Raw genomic sequence first — 21,920 nt, 5'->3', positions numbered from 1 at the left:
TTAAAACACCACGGAATGCGAACCACCAGAGCGAACCAGGTTTAGAAGTGTAGGGTGCAGGTGCGTATATCTGAGGTGACTGGAAACGAGTGGCTAGACAGAAAATGGTCTAGTCCTACTGTTCACCAGTCATATGCTAAGTGTTTCAAATCTTATCCTTCCTTCATCCTGCCATTATCATGCAAAGCTAAAATAGAGTAAAATTTGGAGATTCTACTCATGGGAAATTTCGACCTTTCAATACTTGTTCTTCCCAAAAATGGAAACAAAAAGAATCTTGGAACTTCTGAAAGGAAACACTTTGACATTTCCATAGGCACAAAATGTGCTGTCCGTCCCTAAATTAAAATGTTTTACTCGGGCCGATTATTTGCATTATCAGAGCTGCAGTCCTCAAGACAGCTCAGGCTGACAGGAAGCAGGGCTCCTTTTTTCTCTAGGGCTTGAATGTGTTCTAAAGTACCAAGACAATGGACACGGTTGGAAACTCACCCCATAAACGAGCTCTCCCACCATTCCGTTCCACGTTTTGGTGTCAGGGTCCCGGGCTCCGTACTTCCCATCTCTGACAATCTCCAGCCTGTAGTGGTAGCCCACATGCTTCGCGATCTCAGCAGCGAGCTCCACGCAGTAGCCTTCATACCTCTCATTGCCCTCAAACTGGTTGGCGTTCTTCTTGAGCATCACATATGGGTCTTCCTGGCACAGAGAAGACCAATATTGAGCCACGCTCCGCATTTCTAGAGATGCACATCGGGGGCTCAGACTAGAGCCCAGTGTGCAGTTTCTGGTCCCCTTGCAAAGCTCTAGCTCTGTGTTCTTGTACCAAAGGGCACTGTCAACACACAGCGAGCGTATTTTAGAAGGTATGAAGTGTGATTTTTATTGTGGGGTTTTCTATTTATTCATGCAGAATCTGCGTGCAGCTTCTGCGGTGATGGACCTGAGGGGAATGGAGTAGCTGAGGGGCTTTGGGTAACAAACCTTTCAGTGCAGTTCTGCGAGGGATATTTAGCGCATCTGAACTTTGAATTTTTAAAGGCATGTCTGCCTATGTGGGCACAGGCAGAAACAAATCTGCTGGACAGGACAGAACCCTAAAGACGTTTAACTCAGTTTGGGTATTGTGTCTTCTCCAGAGACTCACAGTAAGTATTCGACAAACAAGTTAGCAAAATTTCATCTGTTTCTGCGGGTAAGCGTATACAATGACACAGTACATGATACCATACATTATGGGGTACCTATTATTCCTTCATGATTATAGTGGAGATTTGTTTTTAAAGCTATGATTCAGCCTCTCTGCACAATGCAGCTTATCCTTCCCAGAATTACAGCCCCCATTCTGTGGGCTAAATACAAAGCACAGGTATAATGTTCCTAATTTACCTATGCTGATGCCTCTACTATCTTGTCATAATCTTTTGTATTTTCCACACTGAAGCATGAGAGCTCTTTAATATCTATTTAATTAGCCACGGCAATTTTCAGATACCTTTATGGACCCGGCAGGAAACAATAAGTGCTGTTATTATTATTATTATTATTGCTATTGCTATTATAAAAATGATATAGTACAAAGGAGGGCACATGAGGGGGAAGAGGGAGTCTGCACGGCAGGGAGATGGGGGAGAGGGATAGCTGGGATGGAATTCACAGCACTTACTAGGATAGTTGTGACTATGTAAGTCCTGTTCTGGAGGCTTGTAGACTCATTGCCGCTTTGGGTATCTATGGCTGCTGGAACCAACTTCTCATCTTCATTCCAATAACCAATCTGCCGAATACAAAACCAGGAGATCTATTTGGTATCTCTTTATAATATTAACCAAGATACAGTAATAGGGTCATCCAAGCAGGGCCAACTCTCTCTGTACGGTCATACCCAACCAGAGATCTGCTCTCTCGATTATTGATGTCTTTTGCTGGGGGGACCAGGAACTCCCCCATCCCACCATGCCTCCAGCCTGAAAATATTGTGCATGATACACTGTGGTAGCAGAGTGCTTGTATGCGTGTAAAAACAGTTGGCCCACAGTGCTGGGGAATTATTGCAGTTCCCTGCCCCATCCCTACTCCAAGAGTTCACACTTCCCCTGCGTTTTGGAATATTTTTCTAACGGTGAGCATGGCTGCTGCATGTCCAGATGTTACAAGGCGATAAAATGCTGTCCTGCAGCTGAAACCCTGCATGCACATAGGACTGACTCTTAGGACATCTTGAGACAACAGGACAAAAAACTCAAGTGAGAAAATAAAAGCCATCCCTGGCCAATGTCAAAAAGTTTAGGGTTATGAATAAACTGAACAGCTGTAATGTTAAGTTGCGCTTATTAATAATCAGGTATTTGGGCTCATATATCACTGCTTGCAGGTAAAGCAGAGTGCCACCTAATATCACTAGGAAGATCACTGTTGAGGTTATCCACTTTGAGGGCATGATTTTATAAGAGGTTTTCCATCACCTCGTGTAAGTATGAACTTGCCTGAGCTCTGCTCATATGGAAGGAATTTCTTATCACAGTAAATGGGAAAGGGTATTAACACAGGGCACAACCAGGAGCCTGCTGATGGCAGATTAGAGATCATAGCAGCTCAGGAGAAAAAAATCTATGCAGGCTTCTCGTCTCTCTTCATTGCGCAGACAAAAAGAAAGGAGAGTGAGGAGAGAGCTTCCAAAGGTCTGCCCTAGGGCAACATAAATGGAGACACGTATGTTTGTTTTGCACCTCTAACCTGATGGATCTAAGATACAGTAAGCATCGTGGCAGTGACGTATGCTTCTTCCGAACAAATATAATTTCCGTCAGTAAATACACAGCAAAATCCAGACATTTGGCCATTCTGTTTCTTCTCCGCTGGGCTCACTCCTGATTACCAACTGCTTGAAGTTCAGAGCCCCAAACTGGACATCATACTGCATTTGTTCTCTTATGAATACCACATGAAAGAGGAAGACCGCGTTGTATGTCTTCAAAATGACAGTTCTTTTATTTCTCAAAGAGAAATTTGCCTTTTTTTGCTTGACTGTGGTGGGCTCTGATCTCACATCGACTGCTCTCAGGTGTAAGTATGAATTGGGGGTAGGGGCTGCAAATGTGGAATTTTCACTATTTGCAGTTTTTCTGCAAATTGTTTCAGACAAGCAGTTTATTTTTTCAGAGGAGTGGGGGCATGTAGAGGGATTTCAGTGAATGCCCCATTCCAAAATATTTAGTAGTGTTCCTTTATCAACACTGAGCTACTCTAACAACTGAGCTATTCTTTGTTCTTCAAATAGGTGGTATCTAAAGTGAGACATAAGCACATGGAGTCAGATGTTCAAAAGGATTAGTGTTTCAAGGGCTTGGCATCTCTGAACAAGGCCAGATTTTTCAAAGTGCCTGGGATATAAAAAGGGATCAAGACTCCAGAACAGCACCAATGTCTGTGTTGTTCTCAGTACATGGTTAGTGGTAAAGCTCTTGTCACTTCAAGGAGAGCAGAATTAGGTCAACATAAAGGGTTTACCTACGCTGGTTAGGGCAGACAGCTTCTGCCCAGCTCTGCCTTGGCTTCTCCTCGGAAACGAAAAGTGGGAGAGCAAAAAAAAGACAGTCGCCTGAGCCAATGTGCCTTGCCAATAGCAAGACTGAGTTAGCCAAGTTCTAATGTCTTGGAAATCCCTGCCCCAGCTGAGATGCCCTTCTTGCTGTCGATAACCCCTTATGTTGTATTTTTTTAGTAGTATTTCACGAGTTCTCCCAAGTTCTTGGCTTTGCTCATGAAGAAACCTGGGAATGCAGTCGTGGTGACTCCACATGCAAGCTTTCATGAACAGAAACATCTGTTGAGACCTAACCACACTGTAACTTGAACACCAGGCTGGCGCCTGACATAGGATCTCTGGTCACTCTCTACTTTACCTTTCTGATCCCATCGTGTTTCATCTCAATCACATGGAGGGTGTAGTTGGTCCTCCGTCCCTTCTCGTTAAACTGAACATTGCCAGACAATCCTTCAAAACGGACCTTAAAGACATAAATATCAATGAGGAGAGCAAATTGGTCAGCAACTCACATGGTGGTGATTCGGCAGCAGTACGAAGGGAGGGGAAGAACGATGGAGAGTACAGTCACGTCTCTCAGATCTGTGCAGGAGAGACAGGACGTCTATCTGACACCAGGCTTTCACGTAGGTTCCCTCTCTCAGTGATGCATAAGAGGTAGATCGCATGTGTGAGCCCATCACCTCTTGGGATACGACAGTGAGTTAAATCAGCTCTGAACTCCTTGAGTTTCATGTTTTTTTGTATTTTCTAAATCTGACCCGGAGTCAGGATTTGATAACGCATTTGTCAGTTCAAATCAGGAATTGTATTTGGAGAAAATATGAAACCATGGCCACAGCTCCCAGCTGCCATCTTTCAATAGAGAGGAGTCTATCAGTTAACAAGCAAATTTAATTACCTCTGCACCAGCCTAATAAAACTTGACAATTTAGTACTGTAAATGAAATTTGCATAGGAAACTTTGAATCAAAAACCTCTGCTGATAACACCGCTGAGCTGAAGAGGGTTACTCACGTCACATCCCACGTCTTGAACTTCTCTCAGTGTGGCCATTTGATTTGCTGCAAAAGCATCCAGCCTGGTGTGGAGAAGGGCTTCCGACTGGAGTCACATACAGTGCTCCAGGTAGTGGGGACCAGAAACATGAGAAAAGGAGCGCAAATTTGGTTCTCTACAGAGACCACCTGAAGAATTGCTCCTGCCACCAGATTGGGAATTAAAGGTTTGTTCTCAGCCTTTCCAATTGCTTTGGACAAATCTGTTGTCCCTGCAACTGAAGGCTTGCAAAATGGGAACAGCTATTTAGCAGTGCTCTGAGATCCTCAGAATAAAGGCCCATGGTGAAGAAATGAGGATATATCATTATGGAGGAAATCTGTTGCTAATCTGCTTAAACTGTGTTTGTTTTCCAGCTATTATTGCAAAGGTTTGTCATGAAAACGAACATCTGCCAGTATTTTCTGAAGCTCCTTAAAGTCAAGAGGTATTCCTGGTGACATTTGGAGAAACACGCTTTTCCCTTCTCACAAGACACAACACGCATATAAAAGATAGATGCACTAGAAAAGCACCGTTGTCTTAAGCACTCTCGTGCCCGCTTTTTCATGGCCCCTTAGGTTTTCTTTTCAGGTCCTGACCGATTCTGAAGCTCGGGTCACAGGTGCTTGTGTTTTGTAGCTTTATATGCACTAAAAGGCAGGTGTACGGCACCAATTACTTCTATCTGAATGAATGAAATCTTAATCCTGTGATATCTGTGTGGCACTGAAATGGCAGAAGGGGTCTCTCCCATTCATCTTGAAGGCTGCAGCACAACTTTTCCATCATTTGCCATCCTCTGAGACCCCCTGAATCACTACAAAGTACAGTGAGGACTCATTTCAACGGTGCTAAGCACCAGTAAAGTCAACTGGTGGCATGGAGCATTTAAGCGCGTTTGTGTATAAGACATGAGCATGCGGTTCTCGGCTGGGAGAGCTGGAGGAGAAAGGTGCTATTGTGGCCATCTGGTTTACAGGGTTAATCAGCAATTAGGGACTAGCTAACTGCTTACTAGATGTGGTAACCAAATGTTAACAAAAAAATCTGTCAAAAGTTCGCATAATCATTCCAAAGCACAACTGAAACCTCAGTGTATTGGCTTAAAGCAATATTTTGTGAGCATTTTCCTGGGGAAAAAAAAAAAAAAAAAGTAATTCTCTTTAATAAAAGCATATATTTTGCTGAAATGTTTTAGACTTCTGTTTTTGAAAATCTGCAGAATGTTTCAAATTGCTTTTCATCTTTGCTCTTGCCATCCATGACTCCTTCCTACACTAAACAGAAATAAAGCAATTCAGGAGCTCATTCCAGACTTTTGAGTAGAAATAAGTAGAGAAACTTTTTGCTTTTAAACAGCTTATAAAATTTTAGGCATTAGAAAATGGGAGGTGAAAAGAAAGCACACTGTGAATAGCTGTAAGAATTGCCCTAAAAGTGAGTCTTTACAGAAAGGATAACTCAAACCTTCAATCTAATCATAAATTCTTCTATTTCCATCTGCCTCTTTCTTGCTATGAAACTAATTGCTGGATGATTATTAAATTCATAGTTAAAATTTCCCTAGGAGACTTCTTCCCCTGCACGTTTCAGATACTTTTATTTTGACCATCACAACCAGTCGAACTCTTTTAAAATTATAATTTTTCAATGGTAAAGAAACAACTTTGGCAAATGGCTCTTCATGTTCTTTGCCCAAAATCACAACTGTTGAAAAATTAAGACTTTTCAAATTGTTTTAATGAAGAGATGAGGAAACTTTAGAGGAAATTTTCCAACACACACACAAAATTGTGTTTTCTAGCCATCTAATTTTGATATCTTCCTCTCATAAATTCAATAAAAGAAAATACTTGAGAACCCATTGCTCATCAGAAGACTTCCAAGTATATCATGTTTATTAGGTAACTGATCTCCCTAATGCATCAAGGAGGCTGATTTTATTATAAGGGTTTGGAGAAGCTATGACAGTGATTTGCCCAAGGTCATATACAAAGTCAATGACAGACTTGGGAACAAATTGAATCCAAGTAATAAAATCAAATCAGATGCAAGATTTGGTTTTACCAGTAAGCTAAAACCAAATCGAAACAAAATACTTGGGGAAATTTACATATGATGCAAATTAACCAAATTAATTTTATTCTTTTTGCCTTCTTCACAGTTATGGAAAGAAGATGGGATTAGCTATACTTGGATAACACTGAACTAGCAGTATTTGCAAAGAATCCATCTATTTTTGTTTGAAAGAAAAATGCTAGAAATGAACATCAGTCTTGAAATGTAACAAAATTTTAAAATATTCTACCCTTGTCGTTGGTAAGAGTGTATTGTTTTTCTCTTGCTGCAAGTTTCCTGTAGTATTTTTGTTTATTCAAAAATCTAAATTTTTATGCAGGATGAAAAAGCAAGATTATCAGATTTAAGGAATAAACTATCTAAATGGCTGTTATTAAGACTTTTATGAATCCTCACAGTATGAAACAAGCTATAATCTGGGCTTTGAGTACATTTTGATGACAGCCAACACATAAGGCAAAATTCACATGGTTTCAAGCTTCATTAGCAGGCTGGAACTGAAGCCGAGTTCACGGAGAGTCGAAAAATCTGCAAAAAGTACGGTCTGAGCAGGTCTCTTCCTTGGGAAGGGGAAGATAAAAATAGGGACCCATGATTTTATGGGATAATATTTTGGCTTTTCCATCCCAGAACTTCAACAGAAATTGGAGAAGGCAGGGACACATCAGATGGTACTGGGAAAAGCAATTTGCTGGATGCACTCCTGAACTCTTTAGGAGACCTGACTCTAATCTGGAAGGATCGGTTCCTCATCCCAAGCAATTTGTTTGATCGTTTCTGCTGCTAATCACCCTTCTTCCCCCACCCACAGGCTACGTTCAGCCGTCCTTGCAGTGCACACATCGTTTGGGTTTCCAACCTGCTGCAGTGCTCTCTGGATGTCGATGCCTTGTCCCCAGGGCACGGCTGGGTTGGCAAGGCAGTCCCCGGCGTTGCCGCGACGGGAGATGTCAATCCGCTGCCTCCGCAGGTTCTGAAACGCCTCGGCCATCACCCGGACACCGTCGTATGTTAGGGCTGATGTGTACTAGAAAGAGAAGGGGAGTTGTACATTGCCCGTTAGGGTGAGCTGACCTTGGGCACGCTACACCGGTTCACCTCACAGCAACTTTTGGGATAATTTGCCCTATTTTCAGCCTTCCATCTATGAAGTCTGACACTCTCTGTAATCACTACTCTCCTGTTGACTTGTGAAAATTGGTGCCTCCTCTCCCAGAGGATGGGAGAGTGAAGGAGAAGCTCCTGATGCGGAGCTAAGGATGGCTCTGCTTTGCCTTTCACTCTTCCATCCCAGCTGCCTTCAGATCGCACTCCCTGAAGGAGGACTTGGTGTTAAAAGCCATTCACCTGTTACCCAACGCTTTCTGTTTAATTAGCATCATTGACCTGAACTTTTAAGGAATACCTTACACAGTGTGAGATAAGCAAAATCAAATAACAGGTGACCCTTTCTGGTCACAGATGGAGGCCAGAAAACTCTACTTCAATGTGCAAAAAAAATCTGCAAAAGAGGAGTTTATTCATGTAGAAACTCGTACAGAAATCAATGTAAAACTCTGATATGAACAGCAACCATTAGAGTTAATTCCTTCTCCTGTGATCACCTACTGATTTATTTGTTTGCAACTTTCTTAAACTAATACTTCCAAAGTTGACATTTCTATTGCTGAGTGTTTGTCCCAAGTGTATTTGTTTCCAAACGTCAAATAGAAATAAAACAACCTCCCCCCTCCACCCGCCCCTCAACAGCTTCAGGGTCTTCTGTGTAAGGAATTAAAATATATTTCCCCTCTGCTGTACACACTGATTTGAAATGCTCAGAAACAACATCTGGAGAGACTTTATTATCACTGGCTATCTAGTAAACAAGTCAAAGGTTAAGGACTTAATGAGTCTATTTCTTTTTTATATACTGAACATTATGAGATGGTTAATCCCTGGCTTTGTGGAGGGTAAAAACTGGGAGACTGAGTGAATACACAAACTTGCGTGTTTCTTAGCAGGCAGCAACTCCTGCCTAGTAAAATTTAGACAATGTTGAGGCACCTGGAAGAGATAACGTTCATAATTACACTAAGTGATAGGTTTTCAGAGTGAGATTAAAGAGCTCTGTGGGATCACAAAGAGGTGAGCATAACTTGAACTCAGCCAGATGGACCCTGAATTAAATGGTTTTTTTTTATACCACTTGCCTTTGGTCTCTTCCAGTCCACACGAGGATGCTCCCTGGCATCATTATTCCTCCACTGCTGCATGATCCTGGCAGGAACAGCATCTGTGTAATTCACCAACTGGAAGCCAGTTACATTGGCTCCGCTCTCCTTGAATTTGGTCAGGTCAATATCCATGAATCCCTAGTACAGGAGAGAAACGGGGGAAGCTCATCAGAGGAACACATCTCTGGGTGGATAAGAGGAATCCTACCTATCTATGCATATGGCACCCAGCTTAGGAAAAGTCTCTTCCTTCTGCAAGGTAAGGTCCAATTCAAAAGGGGCACCACTTCCTTCACCATGGGGTGAACTTCGCTTTCTCACACACAGGCTCTGAGCTGGACATATCCCGCAGTTTCCACCCAGGGAGACAAATAGTCATATCAATAACAGCTTATTTGCAAGAAAGCAGAATAATGGAAAAATATATCCTGAATAATGCTTGGATGAAAATGAAAAAATGCTCAAAATGTATTAGACATAATTATTCACCCAGCCCTAACTTTTATGTACTCAGTCACCAATGGAGAGGCTACTGCTTTTCAAGTCACAATTTGGAGGGAAAAGCAAATCTTGAACAATGAACTTTCAGCAGATAAACAAGTAAGCGTTGTCAGCTTGCCAAAGGAGCAATAGAAGATCTTATTTGAGCTCTGCCTTCCCTCTGCCCTCCACCATGTGCTGCTGGGGCATGTTCTCCATAGGCACCTTCTAAACTTACCACTGGGTTTCTCTCCCTTGCTTGCTCTCGAACATATGATGATGGTATGAGTCAAAAAAAACATCACGTTATTCCCATGAGACACCAATCGGTTTACCAAAATGGTGCTCTCTGTGCATAGGCTGAGGCAGCTAATTAGCTTATTAACTTCCAAGGTCAGGATCAAGCTGTTAGATGGAAACCTGTTTTGGGAAGAGACAGCTTGCAAGGAAAAGCCTAAATTGCCCTCACATCAGCGTCAGACCGAGGGAGTCATAAGTGACTCAAAAATGTCTTCAAAGACATTCACGCTTTTTCTTCCGGCTTTTTGTAAGCAGTTTGGCATCCACTTAGAAGGCTGAGGATTGGATATAGGTGTACAGATGCTCTAAATAGATGATTTGTTTTGCTTCAAAGTGCAGCGATTTGGGTTAGAAAAAAAAACAAGTGATATTTTGTGTGTTCGTATTCCTCAGAATGCTGGTTAAACCCACATCAATCTTGTTTGTAATTGCTAGCGTAGGGGTTTCAGAAAGCCAAAGCTGTGATTAATGAATAGGAAACGCAGCAGTATAATTGTCCCTGACATCTTAATGCATTTCAGGCCAAGTGTTTTTTGACGCGCAGAGCTCCTAAGGTTCAGTAAGAGGGACCTCACAGGTTGCCAACTGGTTATTCATGGCTATGACCAAATTACACTGACATTTTGCTCCTGGGAGGCACTCAGGGGAAAAGGATCTGTCAAAAGAAACTACCACACAGCAACTTGAAGTTTGTGCCACCAGCCCCTCCTTGGAAGGCCTACAAAGGCATGAAGAAAATTCCAAGTTCACAACAGGCTATGAGAAGATGTATTTAGCCCCCTCAACAAGCAGATTTAAATGGAAAAGTCAAAAAAAGATTATGACACCAGTGATGAGGCAGCAGCAGTTGAAAATACTGTCTTTCACTGTTTTTCCCAAACCAAACCATTCTGAAACTGAAACAAGTATTCAAAAATACTCATTGGGACTCATCTTAACATAAAATTTTAAAATAATCTGGATAGACAAAAGGAATTATTTCCACCTGAATATTGTACCAATTTTTTTTGACACAAATCAGGTTCTTTAAAAAATGTGGAGACCTCTGAAGATTTTCCAATTGTTTAAGGCAGTTGGGACCATAGAGAACATCATTAACCTTGAATATGTCTTTGCATTTTGGCTGTTATCAACTGCTGAAATAACTGTTTTCACCTGTTCTCCCTCCTCCACATGCCCCAGTACAAGGTCAGTATAGGAATGGTCCTAATTACAAAGGAATTTTAATCACTCCACCACTGAAAACTGCTCAGAGCAGGTCTGGGTGACACAACAGCCAATGAAATAGGAATACCAGAGGTCAGATATTTTAGAAAATAATTCTAAGGAGGAATTCTTGCTGGCTAACATATAAACAAGAAAATATCAAATGTCACAAAAACTGTCCCTTGAAAATGCTTCTATTGACAAAGTGGCATCAGGAATTAAGTATGCTTATCTGTCTTTCTGGAATACCAGTCAGCGCTTGTGGGAAACAGGAAAATTACAATATTTGCAAGTAAAGAAGTCATCAATCATCTGTCACCTTGTGCTAACTACAGCCACATGTAGCCAAAAAAAAAAAAAAGGGATCTTTTATTTAGTTTTCAATTGGCCATATTTTGAAAACAGAAAATAAATTCTTAAGAAATGACTTATCAAAGACTGCAACCCATTACTGAGGGCCAGCAGACATGCTTTTGCAGCAACATGTTTAGCATCAACTGCTCTGGGAAAGAACCAGCACAGAAATGCTTCCCTTTGCCATCCAATCAAGCACAGCAAGAAGCAAACAGTGCTGGAACGACATACTCCATGGTACATACTCATACTTCACAGAGGTGAAACCATTTCAAAAATTTGCCGATGAATACTTGAAAACGCTCTCTTTGCAGCCACACCTGGAGCACAGAGTTCAGGGAAATGAGCTGAGCCCCTGGAATTTGGTGGTATGTGGCTTTCTTCAGGCTCTTTAGACCTGAACCGTTTGGGATGTATCTGTTGGACATGCTTCACCTCCCCAGGCAGCGCTGCCAGTCCCCCGGGGAGGAGGAGGAGGAGGACACAAGGGCTCCCGCTCCAGCCCGGGTGCTGGGCAGAGCGGGACCCCGAGGCAACAGAGAGATCCCCAGGGCCCTAAATAGGGTCACTGCCCAGGACGTAGGTATTCTGGGGGAGACAACACTTCAACAGGCACAGCTCTCTCTGGGAACCATCAAAACCAGGCTGGAAGGGACACGGCGTCAGCCAGCCCAACCCCTGCCCTGCAGCCGGATTAGCTGTCCCTTTGATTTAAATTCACCCTGCTAAATCATCTCGGCAAACCAGAGAATATGGCCTCCTGCCTTGCATACGCCTGGAAAATGCCTGGCTTTCTCCGAATGCCATCGAATTAGCGGGCTGACAATAAACCGCAAAAATCGGGACCCATCTGCGCTGATGGGCTGAGACAGCCTCCCTCCTCCACGCCTGCTCTGACTCACAGCATCTGCAGCACGCAGCGCCAGCAACAGCCAGGCTCGCTTCAAAGGAGGGAACTTGCTCTTTAGCCCATACCATGGACTCTTCTCTCTGCATTAATGAACCACGCAAAGCGATTACATGCAGAAGTCCCGCTGCTAGTAAATAACATGGGCAGCTGTTACAGACCTTCGTGCCTTCAAATCCAAAAGAGAACAGTACTGGGAAGGGTTTTTCCTCATTGTATTTTCCTTGCTGCATCTGCTCTTTATGCTGGTCTTAAACTGAAAACATTTTTCAGCCAAAGGTTGTTTTACTGTCCCATTCGCTGCCTTGGTTGCTGGGAGAGGTGTCAGCAAGGCACACATTTATATTCTTCTCCACTGCTTGTGGGCTCAATCATCAAAGGAAACGCATAATGCAAGAAGACCGATGACTTGAAATGGGCTTCGTGAATCCATCTTGATTAACTGGTCCACGAAGGATCTTGCCTTGAAAAGAAAGTCACCCAGAAATGAGCCAGCTCCTTATTTATACCCTGAACACCACGAGGAGCCAAGACGTTGAGCGGGCAGTGCAGACGGCTGTCGGATAGCGGAGGGAAAGCCTCGTGCCTTCCTGCATGACCCTCCTCAAATGCACCAGCACCACTTACTTCCCTGCACGTCTGCCTTCGCCCTCATATTTCACTGCCTCACCTTACTAAACCTCCACCTGCTCCCCACACACGGATGACACTGTGCGGCACTGCTCCTTCTGGGACATCATCCCAGCCCGTGGGGATGCCACAGATGGCGGCAGCCTCACCTCTGTACCCAGACATCGACAGGCAGCCGGCCACTGCCCCAAGTCTTCAAATTTTCTCTGTATTTCACTAAATTGGTTTTAATCGCTGGCGCTTTCCCTGCAGGGTGCCTCCTGCAGTAGAATCGTACCTTTGAAGCTGCAGTACCAGGCAGCGAGGGCTGAGCCCTGGGCAGGCTGCAGCTCATCGTCTCCTAAACCCCCCCTGCAGCCCAGCTGGGGCACAGCTTAAAAACTCCGTGCCTTTGCTCCAAGTCTTGGCTTTTCCTGAGAGAAAGAACATTAGAGAGTCTCCTTGAAGACTGCCACATTTCTGAGAAACGCTGTTGTTTTCTCAGCTCCTTCTGCATCTTCTGAGCCCTCCAGATCTCCCCCCTGAGAATGGCAAAGCTCATCTCTGAGGAGATGGAAAATGCCCCTTTCTCTTGAATTGCCTGGAGAAGTCCTGTTAGCTGAACCTAACACAGTCCACTCATCCCAGGAATGAGTGATAGGTTTTTTAGTCCCTTTCTGTCTGGGATGAAGAGACTGAAGTCTATTTTTTCTGGGTTTTTTTCTTTTTTTTTTTTTTTTTTTTGATGAGTCGCACACAGAAATATTCCTTTTTAAGCAAAAAGCACTTAAGCAGTTCACCTTGAGCTTGGGTGGGTGCCGCAGAAACCTGTGGTAGCATCGGGAAACTGGCCCAGCCCTCTTTAGATGCTATCCATGTATGGTTTGCAATGCCAGACCGCTTCCTGCTCGCAGACGTTATGATTATAAGAAACTTTGCAAAGAGAAACAATTACTTCTGAATGGCTGTACATCAGCTGAGTGAATGCAAAGTGGCTCCTGCCACTCCAAGGTACACCGGTGTCTTTCTGCAGGGAGCAAGAAGTCGAGTGTTTCCAGACGGAGCATCCCTAATATACCAAATTGTCTTCAAGCTTGACTTCTCCAGTGAAGCGTCATTCCTCACTCCCCTCACTTTGCATTAATAAGGAGGGCACGTCAAAAAAGAGCCCATTTGCTCAAGTCTCGTCCCCGCGTGCCTTCCAACAGAAGAGGCCGCCTTCTCTTCAGCAGAATTATTAACATGTCAAATCCCATTGTGGCAGCAAAACATGCACGTCCTCACTGTAACACAGAAAGAAGTGAAGAAGAAAGGGAAAAGAAAGATGGGAGGAGGGGCCACTTACAGACAGGGACCCCATCCTGCAGTTTGCTGAGCCTGTTTTGTCCTCGTCTATCGATGCAAAGCAAACCAAGTCAGGTGAGGATCCAGGCTTCAAGGACACGGGGCTGGAGATAACCAGTAACTTTTTTGTTGTACAGCTCTGGAGGCATAAGGTTTTCTTTGTGATATTATTTGCAGCAGCCCTATCCTACCACTGCTGCACGTTCTGGATATAAATGATCATACACATCTTGTTGGAAAGCTCAGTCCAGGCAGAGGGACAGATGCTCCAGGTGGATGTTTGTGCTTTAGAGAGCTTTCAGAGGAGACACTGATTTAAAGGTTCAGGAAACAAGCCGTGTAGTGACAGATGCCAGGACTTCAGTCAAAGATATGATTAAGGGATGACCTGATCACAGTTTACAAAGGACCAAAACATCAGTAATGGAATATTTGGTCTCACAAACAGAAGCATAAATCTAATGGAGGAAGCTGAAGCTGGGCAAGTCTGGACTAGAAAAAAGCACCGATGAAATCACCATGAGGAAGATATGACGGATTTACAAATCATCCCTTGCCATTTGAGCCCGGGTAATGGATTAGGAGACTGCAAATGGCTGAGGAAACCTGTTAGTTTAACACCATTTTGCTGAGATTTAAGCAAACACATTTTTCCTTCCAACGGCTGTAATATAATCTGTCAGTTACTCACCTGATGCTCTGTGATTTTTTTAAGCCACAGTAAGTCACTCATGCTTTTGAGCCCTCATTAGCTACTGCAAAAATCCTTCCAAGGTTGCAGTTCACACTCTCCCGTGTGGGCAATTTTTGTATCAAAACCAGATGATTTTCTCTTATATGAGACACACTAATTCAAGCAAAAATTAATTCAGGGCACTGCTGTGTCTTTTAATATCACTAATTCAGATGAGATAACCTTACAAGGGTTTCTTCTGCTTGATAATCTTTGAATCGGGACATAAAAGCTGTTTGGAAGTGAAATGCAGACCTCAGAAATTTCACTGATACATTATACTGTCTTCTTCTGCCTGGAAAACTAAGTTTTCTCATGAGTCTACCTGCATCAACCTGTCAGAAAGAGAAAAGGTCTAACTGGCATAATTTTAGAAACCTAAAAATAACTTAGGACACCTCTTTCCAACATTAGAATAGCATTTTTGCAAGACCAGGCATCTTGAGATCTTACCAGGACAAGAAGGCGATGGTGTACACGTCCTTTCAGAAACTCCCACAAAAGAGAGTTTCCAGTCAGCTAGTGACGCAAACCCGAATGCTGCTGACCTTGTTTGTACCTTCAGCCAGCAATATTTCAGGGGGCAGGAGACAGTGTTGATAACTGAGGGTGATTAAAATAAAGACGGCAGGTTCAAGCTGATGGGAGACTGAGAACCGCAACGTTTTAGCTCGAGGCAAGCTGAATCAGGGGTTGGGTGCAGGCAGCGGGGCCATCGACACACGGCCAGTGCCACACGTCCCACTTGTGTTGTGGCAAGTACAGCTTCTCGCCCCAGGCTCGTCCCCAGCACGGGCACAGATACCCTCTCCCTGCAGCCACAGCACACGCTGTGGGATGTACACATGCTGTATGGCTTTAGGGGAGCAGATCTCTGCCTCTGCTGGGAGAACTTTGCTCCCCGTGGATGTGGACATCCTTTTCGACAGCCAGTTTGGGAGGGGATCCCTTCTTCGCTATCTGCCCTAACCAGTCGGTCTCTGGTCACTGTGTCTCAGCTTTGGTGGTGTAGAAGTTTTTCATTCCTTTTTCAGGGGGAAGAAATCAAAGATGCCCATTTAAACCACGGGTGAATTGAATCAAACCAGCAGATTTTGCCTGACTCCTGCACAAGTCACTCTGCTGGCAAAGCTGCTGTGTTGGTAACCTCCAAAGCCACCACAACTGCTTGCAAAGTGAAACTCTGTCCATGGCTTAACTCAGCACTGACACATGCTGATGTAAAATGACACAGGGAAAAATGCTTACCTCTGCTAACCAACTCTGGTTTTATTTTTAATCTTCCCTGCTACCCCTGGCATCAGCAATCTCATACACTTATCTATTCAACTTCAAACGAGAGCATGTGCTAAAAGAACAACCCGGACTAATGCGGCAGGAAAACGAAAAGATAAAACACTGTATGTGGCAGCTGTCCTTCATGCTTTTCTTTTAAGGACAGGTCACGCAAATGTCACTTATTTTAAGACAAAGATTTTCCTCTGCCCAAGAGACCTGATGTTCTCCCACCACTGACAGTAGTCAGCCTACATCCCCGGCGTAGGACAGATACATGAAGCCAAGGTTATGGGGAAAAAGCCTGTAACATCAAAAGAAAGGAATCCCAGAAGTTTCTGAGCTTGCTCCTCTGATAGTATTGACCATATTTTTATTCTTTGTGGTTGCTGGACTGATGCTGTCAAAGGCTGAGAACAAAGCTTAGAAAAATAAGACTCACAAAACCAAACACTTTTTAAAGTTGGCAAACCTCTTTGACTTCCAAAAAGAAAAACAGAGAGAGAGAGAGATGGCTGCAACCCCCCCAGTGCTGGTACACCCGACAAATACCCAAGTGGGCAGCTGGTAAAAGCTAACTGGGGTAACTTTAATGGATACTGGTCAAGGTTCAGTTTTCATGAGTTTGCAAAAGCCATAGACAGTGCCAAATTTGCCTCAAGGAGAGGCAGGGACACTGAGAGGAACCCTTCCCCTGGCAGTGATGCTGCAGACAGACCTTCGTGGGATGGGCAGGGCTGAGCAGACAAGAGAGGCTGGGTTTTTAACAGGCACAGCAGATTCGGAGAAGGATGTCTGCCCATGGCCTGAGGTGCAGAACGGTTTCATTTTGTTTGTGAACACAGAAATATTATTGTCTCACCTTGGCAACAGCAATTTCACTGAAAAAGAAAGCTGTTCCTGCTAGGAAATACTAGCTTTCGTTTGCTGCTACTTGTCAAATTCTGCTCGGTGCTTTACTACAGCTCACCCGACAGCAACCGCTGGGCAAACAAGCGGTGATTAATACAAGCCAGTTCCTCTTTGTTCGTGAATTCTCTGTGACCAGACAGGGAATTCCTCCGTGTTCAAAATGGATGATTTCTGCAGGCCTTATTCAGCCTGCGCGTTGCCTTGCAAACCCACTTGCTTTGTCTTCCTGATGTAACACCAGTTTGGAGCTGCTATAACTGGGCAGCAGTGTGCTGCTGCTTGTTTTTTTGGCTGAGTATAGCTCTGAACAAGCACATAGCCAAAAAAAAAAAAAAAAGATAATTTCAGTGGGGTTATCCATAAATATTTCCCAACATTTGCTTCAAATATGTCATTTCCATAGTAGTTTCCCCATGGGAAAGGGCCCAAGAAGGTTAAGGCAGTGTTGTAAAAGGCAGATAGTGAAAATTCATCCCCTTGCTGCAGCTAGTGCAGGTAACTTGGTGGCTACGAACCAGCTGAGGGCTCACTTGACTTGTACAAGGCAGAGCCTGTCCCAGCCAGAGCTGGGAGTCCTCAAATCAGGGCTCCATCAGTCAGCACGGGGGACAAAAAAATAACTCCTTTAGAAATGTTCAGGCACTTGCAGCTTTTAGTTCTTAATTTATTCTCTTACGACCCAGTACTTCGGAATGAGGCACTTCCACAAAATCGGGCTGTTTTCTAGGTGTGCGGGTGTGCACATGAGGGTACGTGTGTGTGTGGGCAACGCACACCCTGTCGTCATAGGACTTGTCTGCAGGGGAAAATGTAGGGTGTTTAAGGTCTATCCACTATGTGTATGAGTCAGTGGGAATAAATTACAGCCTGTTACACCCTCCGAAGGCTCTAATCCAGGCAGTGAGATGTCCTCAGAAAAGGGTAAAACCTACTGTGATCTCTTGGATCGGAGCATCCACGCTACAGTTTAACCTTGCCAGACGCTGACTTCCCACATTCTGCCAATCCCGTAGAACATCCCCAGCCATCCCGGCACTGGGAGGCTCGCCGACCTTCCTCACTGCCAGATGGTCTCAGAAACATGGGATCTTCACGGCCTTTTTGCCGTTCTCCTTGTAGAACCCATCAGTGAGTAGCTCTCGTGTGGGTGCAGCACATCACAGAAACTGGTTTGGCTTCTGGTGCCTGAACCTGCCCGTGTGCATGGCAGAACCACAAAGCTTGTTCTGCCCTGGAAAGGGCTGCCTTAACTTCCAGGAATGCTAGTCTTTGGGTTTTTTAAATAGTTTTCCAACGTTGTCTGATTATCTCCTCCTCTCTCTGTTTTTTGGTGGGGCTTTTGTTGTTGTTGTTTGGTTGTTTTTTTCCTTTCTTTTTTTATATTTCTGTCTCTGGATTCGTGGAGTGCTGGGTTTTAAGGAGCAGGAAAGAGCTTGAATCCCTTTCACGCTTCTTCTTCTCCCCCCCAAATCAAAGCTGCTTGAGAGGCACAGCTAGTAACAGTGGATTCTGGTGGTCCCATCAGACCCTCTGGGTCCCAGGGACACAAAGCACCCTCCACCGAGCTGCAGCTGGGAGGCAGAATCTCCCTGCGGTGGGGCTGGGAAAATGAAAAGCCTTTTGGTCTGAGTTAATTATTTATAACCCAGGCTGGCTGAGTATGCAGCCTCTTCCAGCCAGCTCTGTCCTCTCAGCATTTGTGCAAAGGTTAAGAAAACAAATTAAAGATGGGAAAAGGGTGCTTTCTCAGGGTGAAAGTGGGAGGGCGTGGTATTGTAAGACAAAGGGAAACGTCCTTCAAAACTCCAACACCTGAGTATTAGACCACCTCATGCCTTTAATGTATTTGTTCTTATGAAACCGTGCAGAGAGAAGAGGTGATATCATTCTCATTTCACCTTCTGTACGGGTATACATAAAAGCGCACAGACTCATACACTCCAGCTACTCAAAATAGCTTCCCGGCTTAACTTCAACAAAGGGACTTTCATAAATAGCTGAGGACCGAGACCCGGGTTACAAAAAATAATATTTTTTTAAAAAATAGCAACTGAAGTTATTGGCTGCTCTACAGTTTGCATGTCTCCCTCTGCATAACGCAACATTTTTAACTTCATAATTACATGGTAGGCACCCAGCGCAGAAGTGCAGGGTCAGTATCAGAGCATCGCAGGGTAATTATGTGGCCATTTTTGTCTTGTAAATTACAGAGTTATCTTGGGATGGAGAGAAGGAGAACGGCAGCAACTGCTTGACTAATTGGCAGTTTAAAATTTAATTACCCCTGGCCTGACGTGCTGCCTCGCAGATGCAGCTGTGGGAGGGAAGAACGGCTCCAGACCCCGCACGGACACAGCGGGTCGGGGGGAGCAGCCTCAGCCCCGGGCTGCCGACACCAGCCCGGCCTCTGCTGTGCGTCACCCTGGATGGACGGACACATCTGGGGAAGAGAGGGTAGGAGCTCTGCTGCAGAAAACCTCCAGCTGCCCTATGGATCGAGGTTATTCCTCTCTCTCTCACCTCTTCCCAAACCTCCCTAGGCAGAGAAATTCTCCAGCCTCCTAGGAGAGGACAGCAAATTGCTCCAGAAAGACGGCCCTGCTGCTGCCCAGCACAGCTCTGTCCTCAGGCAGCACCTCCCTGCACTAAAGGGGGAATCCTTTCCTTAAAAAAATCTTCAAATCCAATTCGTTCCCTAAAGCCGTAACAGTCAGATCTGATTTAGCACCAAGTTGCAGAACAGGTACATATTTTATTTTTACTGGAAGGTCAGAGGGATCTTGGTGCATTGTCATTAACGAGTGTGCCCTCAGTGGGGCTCTCAGGATGGCTGTGAAACACTTCACTTTGGGGACACACACCGACACCAGCCCGTCCTCTGCTGTGCGTCACCCTGGATGGACGGACACATCTGGGGAAGAGAGGGTAGGAGCTCTGCTGCAGAAAACCTCCAGCTGCCCTATGGATCGAGGTTATTCCTCTCTCTCTCACCTCTTCCCAAACCTCCCTAGGCAGAGAAATTCTCCAGCCTCCTAGGAGAGGACAGCAAATTGCTCCAGAAAGACGGCCCTGCTGCTGCCCAGCACAGCTCTGTCCTCAGGCAGCACCTCCCTGCACTAAAGGGGGAATCCTTTCCTTAAAAAAATCTTCAAATCCAATTCGTTCCCTAAAGCCGTAACAGTCAGATCTGATTTAGCACCAAGTTGCAGAACAGGTACATATTTTATTTTTACTGGAAGGTCAGAGGGATCTTGGTGGTGCATCATCATTAACGAGTGTGCCCTCAGTGGGGATCTCAGGATGGCTGTGAAACACTTCACTTTGGGGACACACACCTAGTGTGTCTCTCCATGTAGTTAGAAAACGCAAGTTGTTACCAATAGTCAACAACTTCTTGGTGGCCTGACTGAAACAAGCTGGGAAGGCAATACCAGGTCCCTAAGTGCCCACAACATACCAAAAAAATCATTATCAGAACAAGCATTAATTGACAGTTGGCTTAACTGGCTTTGAAAAGATGCAGATTGAATCTGGAGGCAAAAAAAAATAATCCATCAACCTTGGAGATATCCTGGAGATAATCTTGCTGGCTCAAGACAGAAAGCACCACAAGAACACCGCAAAGGACTTTGGTATTTTTTTCTACCCGAAAGGTGGATTAGAAAAAAGACTTCCAGCTCAGTAACTATAAGTATAGTGCTTTACAAAATATGAGATACTGAAAAAAAAACGCCAAGGAGGACAACTCACCAAATTCGCCAGAATGTAGTGGTAGCCATTCCCATTCTTTTCAAGCTTGATGATCTGTAAGATGAAAGCCAAGGATATTTAGCAGAGACCAACTAAGTAAGCAGAGCTTCATTTATCTACCCTTCCTCCCCATTTTTCCCTGACGGGACTGTTCGGTTGAAGACAGGAAGACATAGCAAAAGAAAAGTTCACAATGTTGTCAGAGGAAGGACAGAGCTTTCACACATCATATTTGAGCAGCAAGTCTGAAATTAGACAGGACAAGATCCCCAAGCAGATTCCACAGGCAGAGAGAATAAACTGCCTGAACCAACCTGTTTCCTACGGGCTCAGGGAAAAAAAAAACACCAATGCATTTTCTAAAACAAGGTTAAACAAGAGTTATATTTCAGACGCTAAAGGAACAAAGCGGGGAGCTGGCATCCATTTGTCCTGTGAATGCAGCTGAAATACTCAGCCACGCCAGAGAGCTATTCTGCACATCCTCCCATCTAGAGTCCCTGCTGCAGACACCTACCTGGGCAAGATGTCAGGAGGTTTAGACTATAGGGCAATTTTCCTCTTTTAGTGCACTGGGGTAGCTTCAAGCCACATCTTCAGAGCAAAGCTGCTCGGGCAAGTCACTCAACAGAGGATTCCCCCTGCATGCTCATTGAGGTTATTTATATCTTCATACTCATGGTGTCCGAATATATGCTCTTTGCCACTTACTCCTTTTCCCTGATGCCTGTAGAGTTAGGTTTTTATTCCCTTCGATCAACACAATTGCTTATGGATCTGTAATGTTTGAAAGTTTCTATGTTAGCTGGAGAAGTTTCCCTTGTCTAGGTAGAAAGGCACCATCTGTTGCAGGGTTGCCCGTGCTTATGGGGAACAGGGTCATTGATCAGATGGTCCCTAGCTGTCTCTTTCTTCCTTGATTTAAGAAAAATACAGAAAGAATACAGCTAAAAATCACATTAGTCTTGCTGACTCCATGTTTCCACTGAAATTCCTCACCATGGATTTCCAGCACCACTGTTAAATTCTTACCAGGTGACTAGAGCCAGATACCATCTGCGTTTGAGCCAAACCACATACAGAAAGACGACAGTGAAAAAAAAGCTCAACCCAGCGTGCCCTCAGAACCTGTAAAAACACATGAATTGCCAGTTTCTGAGAGAATTG

At 44.3% G+C, this 21,920-nt stretch overlaps 1 protein-coding gene across 3 annotated transcripts in view; it reads right to left on the bottom strand.

Moving 5' to 3' along the window:
- The window catches only part of GRIA1 (glutamate receptor, ionotropic, AMPA 1), a 125,941-nt gene that overhangs the window by 37,243 nt on the left and 66,778 nt on the right, over nt 1-21,920 (bottom strand). For all 3 annotated transcript variants that reach the window (XM_009892609.1, XM_009892608.1, XM_009892610.1), the window contains 6 exons: nt 20,754-20,807; nt 8,860-9,021; nt 7,527-7,694; nt 3,906-4,010; nt 1,667-1,777; nt 493-699 (listed from right to left, as the gene is read on the bottom strand). In XM_009892609.1, coding sequence (XP_009890911.1) covers nt 493-699; nt 1,667-1,777; nt 3,906-4,010; nt 7,527-7,694; nt 8,860-9,021; nt 20,754-20,807 — 807 coding nt within the window. The remainder of the gene's footprint in view (nt 1-492; nt 700-1,666; nt 1,778-3,905; nt 4,011-7,526; nt 7,695-8,859; nt 9,022-20,753; nt 20,808-21,920) is intronic.

This window comes from Charadrius vociferus, unplaced genomic scaffold (assembly GCF_000708025.1).
Source record: "Charadrius vociferus isolate BGI_N301 unplaced genomic scaffold, ASM70802v2 scaffold529, whole genome shotgun sequence".
Taxonomy (NCBI): domain Eukaryota; kingdom Metazoa; phylum Chordata; class Aves; order Charadriiformes; family Charadriidae; genus Charadrius; species Charadrius vociferus.
This window is presented reverse-complemented; position numbering and strand designations above follow the sequence as displayed.